General features: G+C 37.4%; 1 protein-coding gene across 1 annotated transcript in view; it reads right to left on the reverse strand.

Moving 5' to 3' along the window:
• PRKAR2A (protein kinase cAMP-dependent type II regulatory subunit alpha) overlaps positions 1-12,649 on the reverse strand; it is a 119,839-nt gene that overhangs the window by 35,659 nt on the left and 71,531 nt on the right. The window contains exons 4-5 of the mRNA XM_063113684.1: positions 9,952-10,035; positions 3,661-3,767 (exon numbers count right to left, since the gene is read on the reverse strand). Of these exons, the coding sequence (XP_062969754.1) occupies positions 3,661-3,767; positions 9,952-10,035 (191 nt within the window). The remainder of the gene's footprint in view (positions 1-3,660; positions 3,768-9,951; positions 10,036-12,649) is intronic.

Genomic DNA, 12,649 nt, shown 5'->3' on the forward strand with positions numbered 1-12,649 from the left:
AAATGGGAAAAGGAACTGAATAGACATTTTCCAAAAGAAGACATACAAATGGCCAACAGGCACATGAAAAAATGCTCAATGTTGCTAATCATTAGAGAAATGCAAATGAAGTATCTCACCTCAGTTAGAAAGACTATTATTAAAACGACACAAAATAAATGCTGGCAAGGATGTGGAGAAAGGGGAACTCTTATCCATTGTTGATGGGAATGCAAATTAGTACAGCCACCACAGAAAACATATGGAGATTTCTCAAATAACTACAGACAGAACTACTATATGAACCAGCAACTCCACTACCAGGTATATAACCAAAGGCAGGGAAATCAATGGGTTGGAGGGATGCCTGTACTCCCATGTTTATTGCAGCTCTAGTCACAACAGCCAAGAGTTGGAACCAACCTAAATGTCCTTCCATGGATGACTGGATAAACAAAATGTAGTATGTATACACAATGTAATACTACTCAGCCATAAAAAAGAATGAAATTCTCCCATTTGTAGCAACATGGATGAGTGTGGAGAAAATTATGTTAAGTGAAATAAGCTAGCAACAGAGAGAGACATACCACATACTCTCACTCATATGTGAAAGCTAAAAAAGTTGATCTCATAGAAGTAGAGAGGAAAATAGTGGTTACTTAATACTGGTGGGAGGAAGGGAAGTGGGGGGATCAGGAGAGGGTGGTCAGTGAATACAAAATATTATAGGGATAGGAAGAATGGGACCTAGGATTCTATAGTAACATAGGGAGACTACAGTTAACAAAGTACTTTGAATAGCTCGTCAAGATGATGTTGAATGTTCCTAACACAAAGAAGTGACCAATGTTTGAAGTGATGGATATACTAAGTACCCTGACATGATCATTGCACACAGTATGAATGTACCCAAATATCATATTGTACTCCATAAATACATACAATGATCATGGGTCAATTAAGAAAAATAAACTAAAAAGAGAGAAATAGAAAGTAGAATAGTGGTTACCAGAGGCAGGGAAAGGAAGAAAGGTGGGGGAGATAGGGGAAGGTTCGTAGACCAGTACAAAGTCACAGTTAGGTAGAAAGAATAAGTTCTGGTGCTCTAGGGTGACAATAGCTAATAATATTGTATTGCATATTTCAAGATAGCCAGAAAAGAGAATCTTAAATGTTATAACTACAAATCAATAATAAGTGTTTAGGTGATAGTTATGTTAACTATTCTGATTAGATCATTATACAATATATGCATGTATTGAAACAACAAACTGTATCTCATAAACATGTACCACAAAAAAATTTTAAAAAGAAAGAAAGCAAATGATAGAATTTTCTACTTAGTGATTGGTAATGATTGCTAAAGAAAAATGTTCAGATCTGACAAGCATTTGGAGAAAAAGGGCCTCTCAACACCACTGAGGCAAACATAAGCATTTCAGTTTCTGCAAGATAATAACATATAGCAAATGTTTTAAAGACACCCTTTGCCACAACAATTCCATTTCTAGTCATTCCAAAAGAGATAAACAAAGACACTCGAAAAGATTTAACTGCAGGGATGCTCACCAGGTAATATTTATAGCAGCAAAAATTACAAATAATTTAATGTGCTAACAATAGGGGATAAGTCAAATATGATATGGTACTTCAAAAAGTTCATGGAAGATTTGAATTACCTTTTGCTTTGTTTTTTTTTGGTTTTGGATTATCTTTTAATTTTATTTTTCCAAAAACATTTTGAAGTACCCTCATACATGTTTATATTTATATTATGCAGTCATTAAAAATGATGACATAGAATGATATTGAATTCCATGGCAGCATACTTAAAATAAATTCTAAAAATTAGATCACACAACAGTGTATGACCCAATGTAAAAAAATATATATATGTAAATGTAATAGTCAACTCCATTTTTGATATTTGATTGTTGACAGCTTTCAAGCTGCTTCTCCTCCACATCTGAGCAAGCTGATACAAAAGCCTTGGTCCTCCCTCATTTGGTGTTGATGGGAAAGTTCAAACACAAATGCCAGCCCATGCATAAGAGTACCCTCACCCAGCCCCTCCTCCTAACTACCATAAAATCCCAAGCCCTGCAGTCTCAAGTCACTTTTTGATCTGCCCTGCTCTCCCCAAAATACCTCACTGTGTGAGAAATAAACCTTTTTATATGCTTTTAGTGTATATGTATTATCATCAGTCGACACCTGAACCAAATTTTGGGCAAGAGGTCTGAACTCAAAATAAAGCATGGAAAAAACAATAAAGGGATACATTCTAGCAATGAGATATCACTAAATTACTTTCTGTCTCACTTTTATTTATTTTACTTTCTAAATTTCCTATAAAGAACCTCTACTTGTCTGATAAAATCACTAGTATCATATATTAAATGCAAAGCAGAGAATAAAACCTATCACTCAACTATCAGTTATGTGGCACCAACTCTGCTCTCAAGAGAGCTCCATTCAGTAGGGAAGCTGACCCATTCGGGGCCTGGTAGATAAGACAAAAGCAGTAAGGCTGTGAATGGAAAACATGGAATTCAGAGTAAATTCATTCAAATGTTTTCAGTCTCTCCTCCAGCAGACACTGGCTACTTAACTTTGACACAAACTATTTCAGGCAGCAGCACTGCAGAGAGCCTCTACTGACCTCCCTGACTCAGTTTCTCCTCCAAATAATAGGATATGTTTTTATCACTGTTGATATCAACATTTTATGCAACAATTATTTATTTAAGGGTCTGTCTCCCTAACTAGACAATGAGCTTTTTGATGTTAGGAACTGTATCTTTTTTTTTTGGCAGCTAGCTGGCGGGAGGGGGGACTGTACTTTTTACTTAAATGACAGTCTTTCCTGTTTGTTAATCACCACTTTCACTGTATACAAAGGATAACCCCTCTCATTTACATGTGTAACAAATCATTCCCTTTGTAGATAGGCATTTCAATCTTTAAGTTCTGGACATGTGCCGATGGATGATTATTTCCCACACCACAAGTGCCTGCTGGGACCTCTACCTTGGTGGGGGAGTACACATCAAGGCATGGGGGAGTACACATCAAGGCAAGGGGGAGTACACATCAAGGCAAATGGGAGAGATGGCTGCTGGAGGCAGCATACAATGTGAGAAATTATTCTGTCATTATTTATAGAATTTCTATGTAGAAAGCATTAGAATAACAAATAAAAGTAAAGTTTTTTCTTTGAGAAGATATTATTTATATCATCTTTACTCTTCAAATAAAACATTTCCTTTAATTGTAATAGTTTGTCACAGGTATCAAGGACCCAAAGGTTACCCAAGGAATGAGAGCATCTTCTGTTTAAGAACCTGAATTGAGCAAAAGCTTGACAAGAAAGGAGACCAACTGAATCTAGTACAGTTATTTGGAGACTAAAAGAACCTCAAAAATCAGGGAAACAATCGGAAAAATTGGAAGACTTTCTACTACTGTAAATGGTGGCTCCCTAAATATGGGTTGTACTGAGGACTCAGGACAGCAATAGATAGAGAGGGGCAGGCTATGGACCCTCACGAGGCTTTAGGAAGCCTGTTCACATGGCCTTAAGCCTCTCTGGGCTGAACACAGCACAGGGTAAAGCATCTCCCTGAATCATGAACCTGATTAAGTGTGGCCACACAACTGTAAAGCTCTACCTCCTACCGTTCTATGACATAAAAGTTGTCTCCATCATCTCCTTGGTCAATGACATGCTCATCAACTTTGACTATCCTTTCAAACATGGCATCGAGGACTTGAGAAAGCTGTTCCTGCAGGGTACATACAAGAAAAAAAGATTGCTTTTATATTTGCTGAGAAAAAAAACAATGACCATGCTTTATCTCAATTTGTGACAATATAATAGAAGCCCCCACACCAGACTATTCCTCATATTCAGCAGAAACCTAAGGGCCATCTGAAACAAATGCTTTCCTGGGACCATTCAGCTTCACACCCCCATGAAATTAAACAGACAGCACAATTGCCAAGTCTTTTGAGGCAGTACTACTTTGAAAAAGCTTTCCACAACCTACACAAAACAGGTCCCCCAAATCATGGTCTCCATTCTCCCAGCTGTACCCACATGACTGTCACCTGTCTTAATGGCTCCATCGTGTCATGTATAAAGCCATGTGCTGCCATCTTCCTACAGGTGTTGACTGTAACAGGATCATCAAATTTAAAGGGCTGTGATGGCCTTGGAAGTTATCTTGTGGAACAGCACAACTGCCTCTGACTAGCCATGCACATCACTTAACCCCTCTGAGCTTCAGTTTCTTCATATGTAAAAAAGATATAATACATTTTCTAGTTTATCAATTTTTATTTACTAAAGGAGAGAAATCTAAGTAAATTATTTACCACACAACAGGTACTCAATAAATGGAATCTATTATCAGACAGCTAATATTGCTTCATTTATGTACAACACATACAATTACTTACCAATATTACCTGCCATAAACAGAAAGCAATGGTGCTGATAAGTATAATGAAAAAAAAAAAAACAATTCTATTAAATTTTAATGAAATGGTGGTCTCAGCCTGGGGCCAGTGTCCCTCTGAGAGATCAGTAATTGTTAGGGGGGCACTAAAGAATACCAACTTTAATTCAAAAAGAGACTTTCTCTTTGGAGGAATGTAGATTGAGGACCTAGCAAAGGAATAATTTTATTGCTGCATAATTCCATGTGATTTAATGTTCTGTCAGAGTAACTCTGCTACCTAAAATAATTGAGCATCAACAAAAAGCATCTTTAGTTCTATTTGCGTTGAATACTGTACAAGCTGACAAATACTAAAATAGATGTCTTGCTACTCACATGCCATCATGTGGAATGTAAGCCCAGTGTTGCCAGAAATCTCCTATTTAAATACTGGCAATAAATTCAAATTTTCACTTATAATACAGACCAAACGCACACATCTGTACCCGGCCTGTGGGCTGTCTGTTGGAAGCCTCTTGTTCTGAGTAACTTTTCTTCTTCTGGACTCTTCAAAAACATCAGTGTTATGGGATAGAGAATACAGTAGGAGGAAGGGAAACATTCTAGGTTAGAGGGGATTAAAATGACACTATGACAACCAAATGAAATATGTGATTCAGGGTTGAAAAATAAAACAAAAAAGCTGTACAGAACTTTACTGAGGAAATCTGAATATGGACTGTATATTACGGGATATTATTATACAACATTAAATTTCTTGGGTTTTTTAATGTGTTAGTGTAGAAAAATACCCTTGTTCTTGGAAAATACATCCTAAAATATTTAGAGGTGAAAAGTTATATAGTCTTAAACATTCATAAATGGCCCAGACCAAAAGAAAAGCAGTTTCTATATACTTTCTCGTCTCTTTCTCTTTGTACACAAACTCACACACAAGAGAAAAAATAAATATGACAAAAGGTTAAACAACTGGTCAGTCTGAGTAAAGGGTACGTAGGTGTTCACGGTACTATTTTTTTTCCCCCAACCATTTCATTTTATTTATTTATTTATTTAGGTACTATTCTTTTGACTTTTCTGTAAATTTGAAAATTTAAAAATAGAATTTGGGAAATAAATCAGAAAATTTGAAACAAATACACTCACCAGAATAACTAAGTTCAAAAGACTGATAATATAAAATGTGGTAAGGATGTGGAGCAACCAGAAATCTCATACATCATTGGTAGGAATGCAAAATGGTGCAATCACTTTGAAAAAGATCTGTCAGATTTTTAAAAATAAACTCAAACATGTACCTACCCTACAACTTAGCAATTTGCTCTCAGGAATTTTACTGAAAAGAAATGGAGAAAAAATTTCACAAAAAGACCTGTACAAAATGTTCATAGCATTATTCATAATAGCTAAAAACTAAAAACAGACTAGGTATCCATCAACAGAAAAATGGATAAACTAGTATTTTTGTACAATGGAATACAACTCGGCAATAAAAGGAATAAACTAACATCACTGGCTATAAGACGAACTGACATCATGAACCCCTTGATATGATGCTCTAGAACACAATATAATTTCTGTGGTAGTCTGGCCAAAAATATATAACTATAGTCCAAAATCACGAGGAAACTTCATACAAACTCAGATTGAAGGACATTTTATAGGATAACTAGTACTCTTCAAAGTATCAAGATCATGAAAGATTACTGAAGGACTGAAAACTGTCACAGATTGGAAGAGACTAAGAAGAAATAACACCTAAATGTAATGTGGGACCCTTGGATACGGGACCTTGGACTGGATCCTTAACCAGAAAAAAGACATTGGTAAGAAAACCAATTTGAATAAGGTGAAATTGGAATAAAGTTTGTAGTTTAATGTATAGTATTACAACAATGTTAATTTCTTGGTTTTGTAATATGGATATGTAAGATGTTAATATTGGGGGAAATTGGATTATGGGTATACGGGAACTCTGTACTATTTTTGTAACTTTTCTATGAGTCTAAAATTAGTTCAAAATAAAATGTAAAAAAGGGCCAGCCCATGGCTCACCTGGGAGAGTGTGGTGCTGATAACACAAAGGCCACAGGTTCAGATCCCTGTATAGGGATGGCCAGTTATCTCACTTGGGAGAGCGTGGTGCTAACAACACCAAGTCAAGGGTTAAGTAAGATCCCCTTACCAGTCATCTTGTAAAGTAAAAAGTAAAGTAAAAAAAAATAATAATAAAAAATAAAATAAAATAAAAATAAATAAATAAAATAAAATAAAATAAAATGTAAAAAAAAGAAAAAAGAATGAATTACTGATATATGCAATAATGTGCATAAACCTCAAAAACATTGCGCTGAGTGAAAAAAGCCTCACACAAAAGACTATATACTATAAGATTCCATTTATATGGAATTCTAGAACAGATAAAACTAATCTACTGTAGAATAAGTCAAAGTAGTACTTGCCTCTGGAAGGAGAGGGGCAAGAATTGATCAGCAAGAGGCATGAGGAATGCATTTTTGGAGTGGTGGCAATGTTCTGTATCTTGATAAGAGTAGGTTACCTAAGGGCATGCCTTTGCCAAACTCCAGCTAATGCATACTTAAGATATGTGCATTTCATTGTATCAAAACTTTACATTGAAAAACTAAACAAATATTGAATTTATGATATGCATGTTAAAATATTTAGAGGAAAGTATACTGATATCTATGATTTACTGTAAAATGCATCCCAACCCCCACCCCATCCCTGCCTCAGTAAGATGGGTTAAAGCAGGCGTCGGCAGACTGCCACCTACTTTTATAAAGAATGTTTTACTGGAACAGAGCCACACCCTTTCATTTATGTATTGTCTATTGCTGATTTCCACTACAAAGACAGAGTTAAGTAGTTGTAACAGAAATATTTATTATCTGCCTCTTTGAAAAAAGTTCGCTGACCCCTTGCTAAGGGATGGGTAGAGAGTATATGACAGAGCAAGCAAAGTAAAGTGTTAATGCTGGAATCAAGGCAGTGGATATATACATGTTCCTGTAAAATTCTTTCAATTTTGGTGTATGTTTGAATATTGGGGGGATAAAATGTTAGAAAAATGTAACTGAATTTAAAATTCAGTCATTTTACAATATTAAAATGGTAAAACAGTTGATACAGTTTGGATATGTTTGTCGCTGCAAAGCTCATGTTGAAATCTGATCCCCAATGTAGGTGGCAGCAGTGGGAGGTACAGTAGATTAATGCTCTGGGGGCAGGGGTTGGGTGGTGATGGAGTTTGGATGTGTTGTCCCCTCCAAAACTCATGTGGAATTTTTATCTCCAATGTGGCAGTGCTGGAAACTGATTGAGTCATGGGGGCGGATCCCTCATGAATGGATTAATGCTCTCCCTGGGGGAGGGGAGGATTAATGAGTGAGTTCTCACTCTATTAGTTCCTGTGAGAGCTCGTTGCTTAAAAAGACCCTGGCACCTTCTCTCACTCTCTTGCTTCTTCTTGCCATGTGATCTGCTTGTACCCGCCAGCTGCCTGCCACTTTTCCACCATGAGTAGAAGCAGCCTGAGGCCCATGCCAGATGCAGCTGTCCCAGAATCGTAAGCCAAATAAACCTCTTTTCCTTATAAATTACCCAGTCTCAAGTATTCTGTTATAGCAACATAAAACGGACTAAAACAGGTGGTGAGTGAGTTCTCCTTTATTAGTTCCCTTGAGAGCTGGATGTTAAAAGGAATCTGAAACCTCACTTCCTTTTTTCTCTCTTGCTTCCTTCTCTTGCCATGTGATCTCGTTGCACAAGCTGGCTGCCCTGCTGCCTTCTATGAGTGGAAGCAGCCTGAGACTCGTGCCAGACACAGCTGCCCCAGAATCCTGACCCCGATAAACCTCTTTTCTTTATAAATTACCCAGTCTTAGGTATTCTGTTATAGCAACACAAAATGGACTAACACAGCAGTATTCTCCAACATTAAGAAAACTCAATATTAGACTGACATAGAAATTTCCCTTATAACAACTCTGGCTGTATAAAATTTACAGGAGGCTTTTTATTCACAGTAGATAAAGAAGCGGGTCCCTTTTCCATTTATATGGATGATTTCAGGGAAAACAGATGACACAGACCAGTGTTTCTCAACCAGCCTTCCTTGAGCTCATGGTTCTCGTTTTATTCCATTTCAACTAACAAACTCTGAGTAAAGGTCTGGCTATTCCTGTAACCACAGAGCTACCAAACAGATACAGCTACATACAGACACTAGGGATGGTTGATTCCCTTGACCGATACATCAAGAGCTCATGTCTGACCAACCAAATTCCTAGGGAAGGCTGTGCAGATGTCTCTAGACGCCTGTGTTACAGGAGCTGGGTAGTAGTAGAAATCTAACCCAACTTCCTGTCTCTGCACATCCTGGGATTCCCCAATAGGCCCAGGGTCCCAACCATTCATGTGGCTTTAGTGTGGCCTTCAAAGTAGTAGAGAAACAGGAAGTCTGAATATTCCCTATTGCTATAGGCTGAATGTTTATGTCCCCCCCAAATTCATATGTTAAAACTTAACTTTCAGTGTGATGGTATTAGGCGGTAGGGCCTTTTGGAGGGGATTAGATCATGAGGGTGAAGCACTCATGAATGAGATTAGTGCCCTTATAAAAGAAACCCCAGAGAGCTCCCTCCATCCTTCTATCATGTGAGGACCAGAGAGAAGATGGCCATCTATGAACCATGAAGTGGGCCCCTCACCAGACACTGAACCTGCTAGCACTCTGATCTTGGACATCTAGGCCTCCAGAACTGTAAGGAATAAATTTCTAATGTTTACATGCCACCCAGTATCTAGTATTTTGTTACAGCAGCCCAAATGCAATAGGACCCCTATTCTCATGAGTTAGCCCTAGCTCTTTATCTCTACCACCAAGAGAGGGATGACAGGCCCAGTCCACAGATCCTAGGACAGGCCCTACAGACAGACATCACTCACAAGAAATACCCCACACCTGAGGTCTTCATTGAGATGCAGTCGCAAGAGGGACCCAATATCTAAGAAGCAACTACACACTTTCAGTGGGTTAACTGCTACTGGAGAAAAGGACTACACATGAGCATCTTCAAAGAAATCAATCTCTTTGCAGCACAAATTCAGACCCTCCAAGAACTAAGACAGGGTCATGCAAATCTGAGCATTTCCTTGTAACATGACCAGATCACATGGTTCTTGAATTACCAGTACTGTCTTGAAGAAAGTGCCAAAGCAGTTCAGAAAAATGCTAAAAGGCATTTGAAAAATCATGTCTGGGTTATAGTGGTCATCACAATGAAAAAATCTGTAAGTAAGACAAATCTAAAGTTTTATGCTTCATACAACTGTGGCTAAGATGCTAAAAACTTTAAATAACAAGTAGGAAGAAAGCTAAAAGACCATCAAAACAAGAATATTTTAAAAATCAATGTTACATTCAGATCCTCACATCGACCAGCTGCCAAAGGCAAAATAAACAAACAAAAATTAGTGTTACCTGATCAAGATTTTTGAAAAGGAGAATATCTTTGCAAGCCTCCTGAAGTCTGCATCTCTGTTCATCAGTTTTAGGATGAATCACCTGCCAATCCAATAAAACCAGGGAAACTTTTTTATTCCATTTAAAAATTACCCACTTAAAAGCTGGTATATTTCTTTCCCTTAAAGTGGAAAAAATTGAAAGCACATTTTCTATAATTTAAATTCTACACAAATACCAAGCAGTACATTGAATGTGGAGGGGCAATATGATATAGCGGTGGAGAGCGCCAAACCTAGAGCCACCTGCTGTGTGATTAGCAGCAAGTCAGCTGTCCCCTAGGAGCCTCAGGGTCTTCATCCATAAAGCACAGTGATATATATTTGTTCATTCAACAAATATTGAGCACCTACTCTGTGCCAGGCCCTATCCTAGCTCTAGGAACAAAGCAGAGAATACATAGACAAAAAAACCTGCCCTGAAATTCAATAAATTTATAAATATGTTAGAGAGTGATAAGGCTAAGGAGAAAAATAAGATAGGGAAGGGAGAAAAGAAGAGTATGTGTGTATGAAGAGAGGGACAGAGGGAGAGAGAGAGAGACAGGAGGAGGGAGAGAGAGAGGGAAAGAAGAAGAAGAAGGGAGGGAAAAAAGGAGGGAGGAAAGATGGAAGGGGGAAGGGGAAAGAGAGAAAGAGCAAGAAAGAGAGTGAGAGTGTGTCTGTGAATGAGTGTGTGTGAATGAGTGTGTGTGTGAGAGTGTGTGTGTGTGTGTGTGTGTGTCCACGTGAGACCTCACTGAGAAAGTGACATTTGTGTAAAGATCTCAAGGAAGTGAATACAATCTGAGAGAATGAATCATGTGGATATTTCTGTGAAAAGAGTAACCCAAGCAGAGAAAACAGCAAGTGAAAACAGGGCTCTATGGTGGGAGCATAAACAGCATGTTTGAAAAATAACCAGGGGCAGGTATGACTGGTACAGAGTGAAGGGTCAAGGTCAGGTGGAGACTGGGTTGGAGGGAAGATACTCAAATCAGAGAGGGCACTGTAGGTCACAAAAGAACTGGACCTTGCTCTAGCAACATGGGAGTGATTTGAGGGTTCTGACTGAGGAAGGAAAGAGATATGACTGTTTTTAAAGGATCACAGTGGCTGCTGAGGGAAGAACAGCCTGGAAGAAGGCAAAGTGGAAGCCAGGAAGCTACAGCTACTCCCAGTGCCAGATGGTGGTGGTTTGGACCAGGGTGATAGCATGGAGGTGTTGAGAAGTAGTAGAATTCTGGATATGTTTTCAAGACAGAGCCTATTGGATTTTACTGAAAAATTATGTGTGGATATGAAAAAATGACAGGAGTTGAAAGTGACCCCAAAGTTTTGGGCCTGTGCAAATGGAAGTATGGAACTGCCATGAATTAAACTGGAGAAGACTGTGGGTGGAGAAGAATATTTAAAGGGAATAATCATGAGGTCATTTAAGTTTGAGTTGTCTATTGACATCTAAGTGGAGATGGTAATTAAACAATACAAGGCTATACAAGCTAGAGTCCAAACATCAACAACTTATTTTATCAGCGGTAGTAGTAGTGGTATCTAACAAATTAGGGTTGTCATAAGGATTAAATAAGTTAGTACATGCAGTGTTTAAAATAGTGCCTTGCATTTAATAGGTGCTCAAAAACTATTACTATTACTATAATTATGGATAATAAATGTTTATTGAACTAAAAAAAATTATTGCCTAATATTGGTATTATAATTGAGAGGCCTATCAAGCTCATTCCTAAGTATTGTCTTCACCCCTGCAAAAAGGTACATCATTTAATATGACCAGAAATAACAGATGTCAAAAGTGCTAAGTATTTTAAATTTGTGATATTAAATTTTTTAAAAACTTAAAAGTTTTAAGTCATAAAGAATTTTATGATATCCAGAATAAAAAAAATTTTAATCAACCTGTCTGTTATACTCACATAATGGTAACATTTTATTATTAGAATACTACAGAAATCTCATTTTAAGGTATACATGATAGATGATCAAAATAATGGTTCATATTTGCTTTTACAAAAGTAATTTATGTTAATTGTACAAAGGTTTAAAAAAACTTGAGTTTTTTAAAAAGGCACCCCAAAATCAACCATGGTCCTGCCACAACCATTCTTAACATTTAGGGTATATCCTAGATGAGATTATATCCTTTCAGATATAATTCACTGTACATATGTACAAATAAATAAATAGGTATATTTTTTAAATGTTTTTTTATTTTACAAAATGCTCTATAAATTGTACCTCATACAAACATACACCCTACACCATTAGATCCAGCCCTGTACCATCATTTTCAATGGCTGCAGATTCTCTTAATTTGAATGTACCAAAATTTAGCCCCCGGTAATCCCTTGTTTTGGGTTACTTAGGTTATTTCCATTTTTCACTATTACAACACTGCAGTGATCTCTGTTTGTACATCCTTGGGAAGGATCCAACTGCTCAGTAGGGATAAATTCTCCTTTAGGTAACTGCTGAGTCAGTTGTCTTGACTATGTTTAGGGCTCCTGACATCTACAGCTAGGTACCCATTCTCACTCTACCTGATATCTACAGCTAGGCACCCATTCTCACTATACCTGACAGCTACAGATAGGCACCCATTCTCACCATACCTTCAACCAGTGCTGCTTCCAATCTGTTAGATAAAAAATGGCATCTTG

This window comes from Cynocephalus volans, chromosome 11, assembly GCF_027409185.1.
Source record: "Cynocephalus volans isolate mCynVol1 chromosome 11, mCynVol1.pri, whole genome shotgun sequence".
NCBI classification, from domain to species: Eukaryota; Metazoa; Chordata; class Mammalia; order Dermoptera; family Cynocephalidae; genus Cynocephalus; species Cynocephalus volans.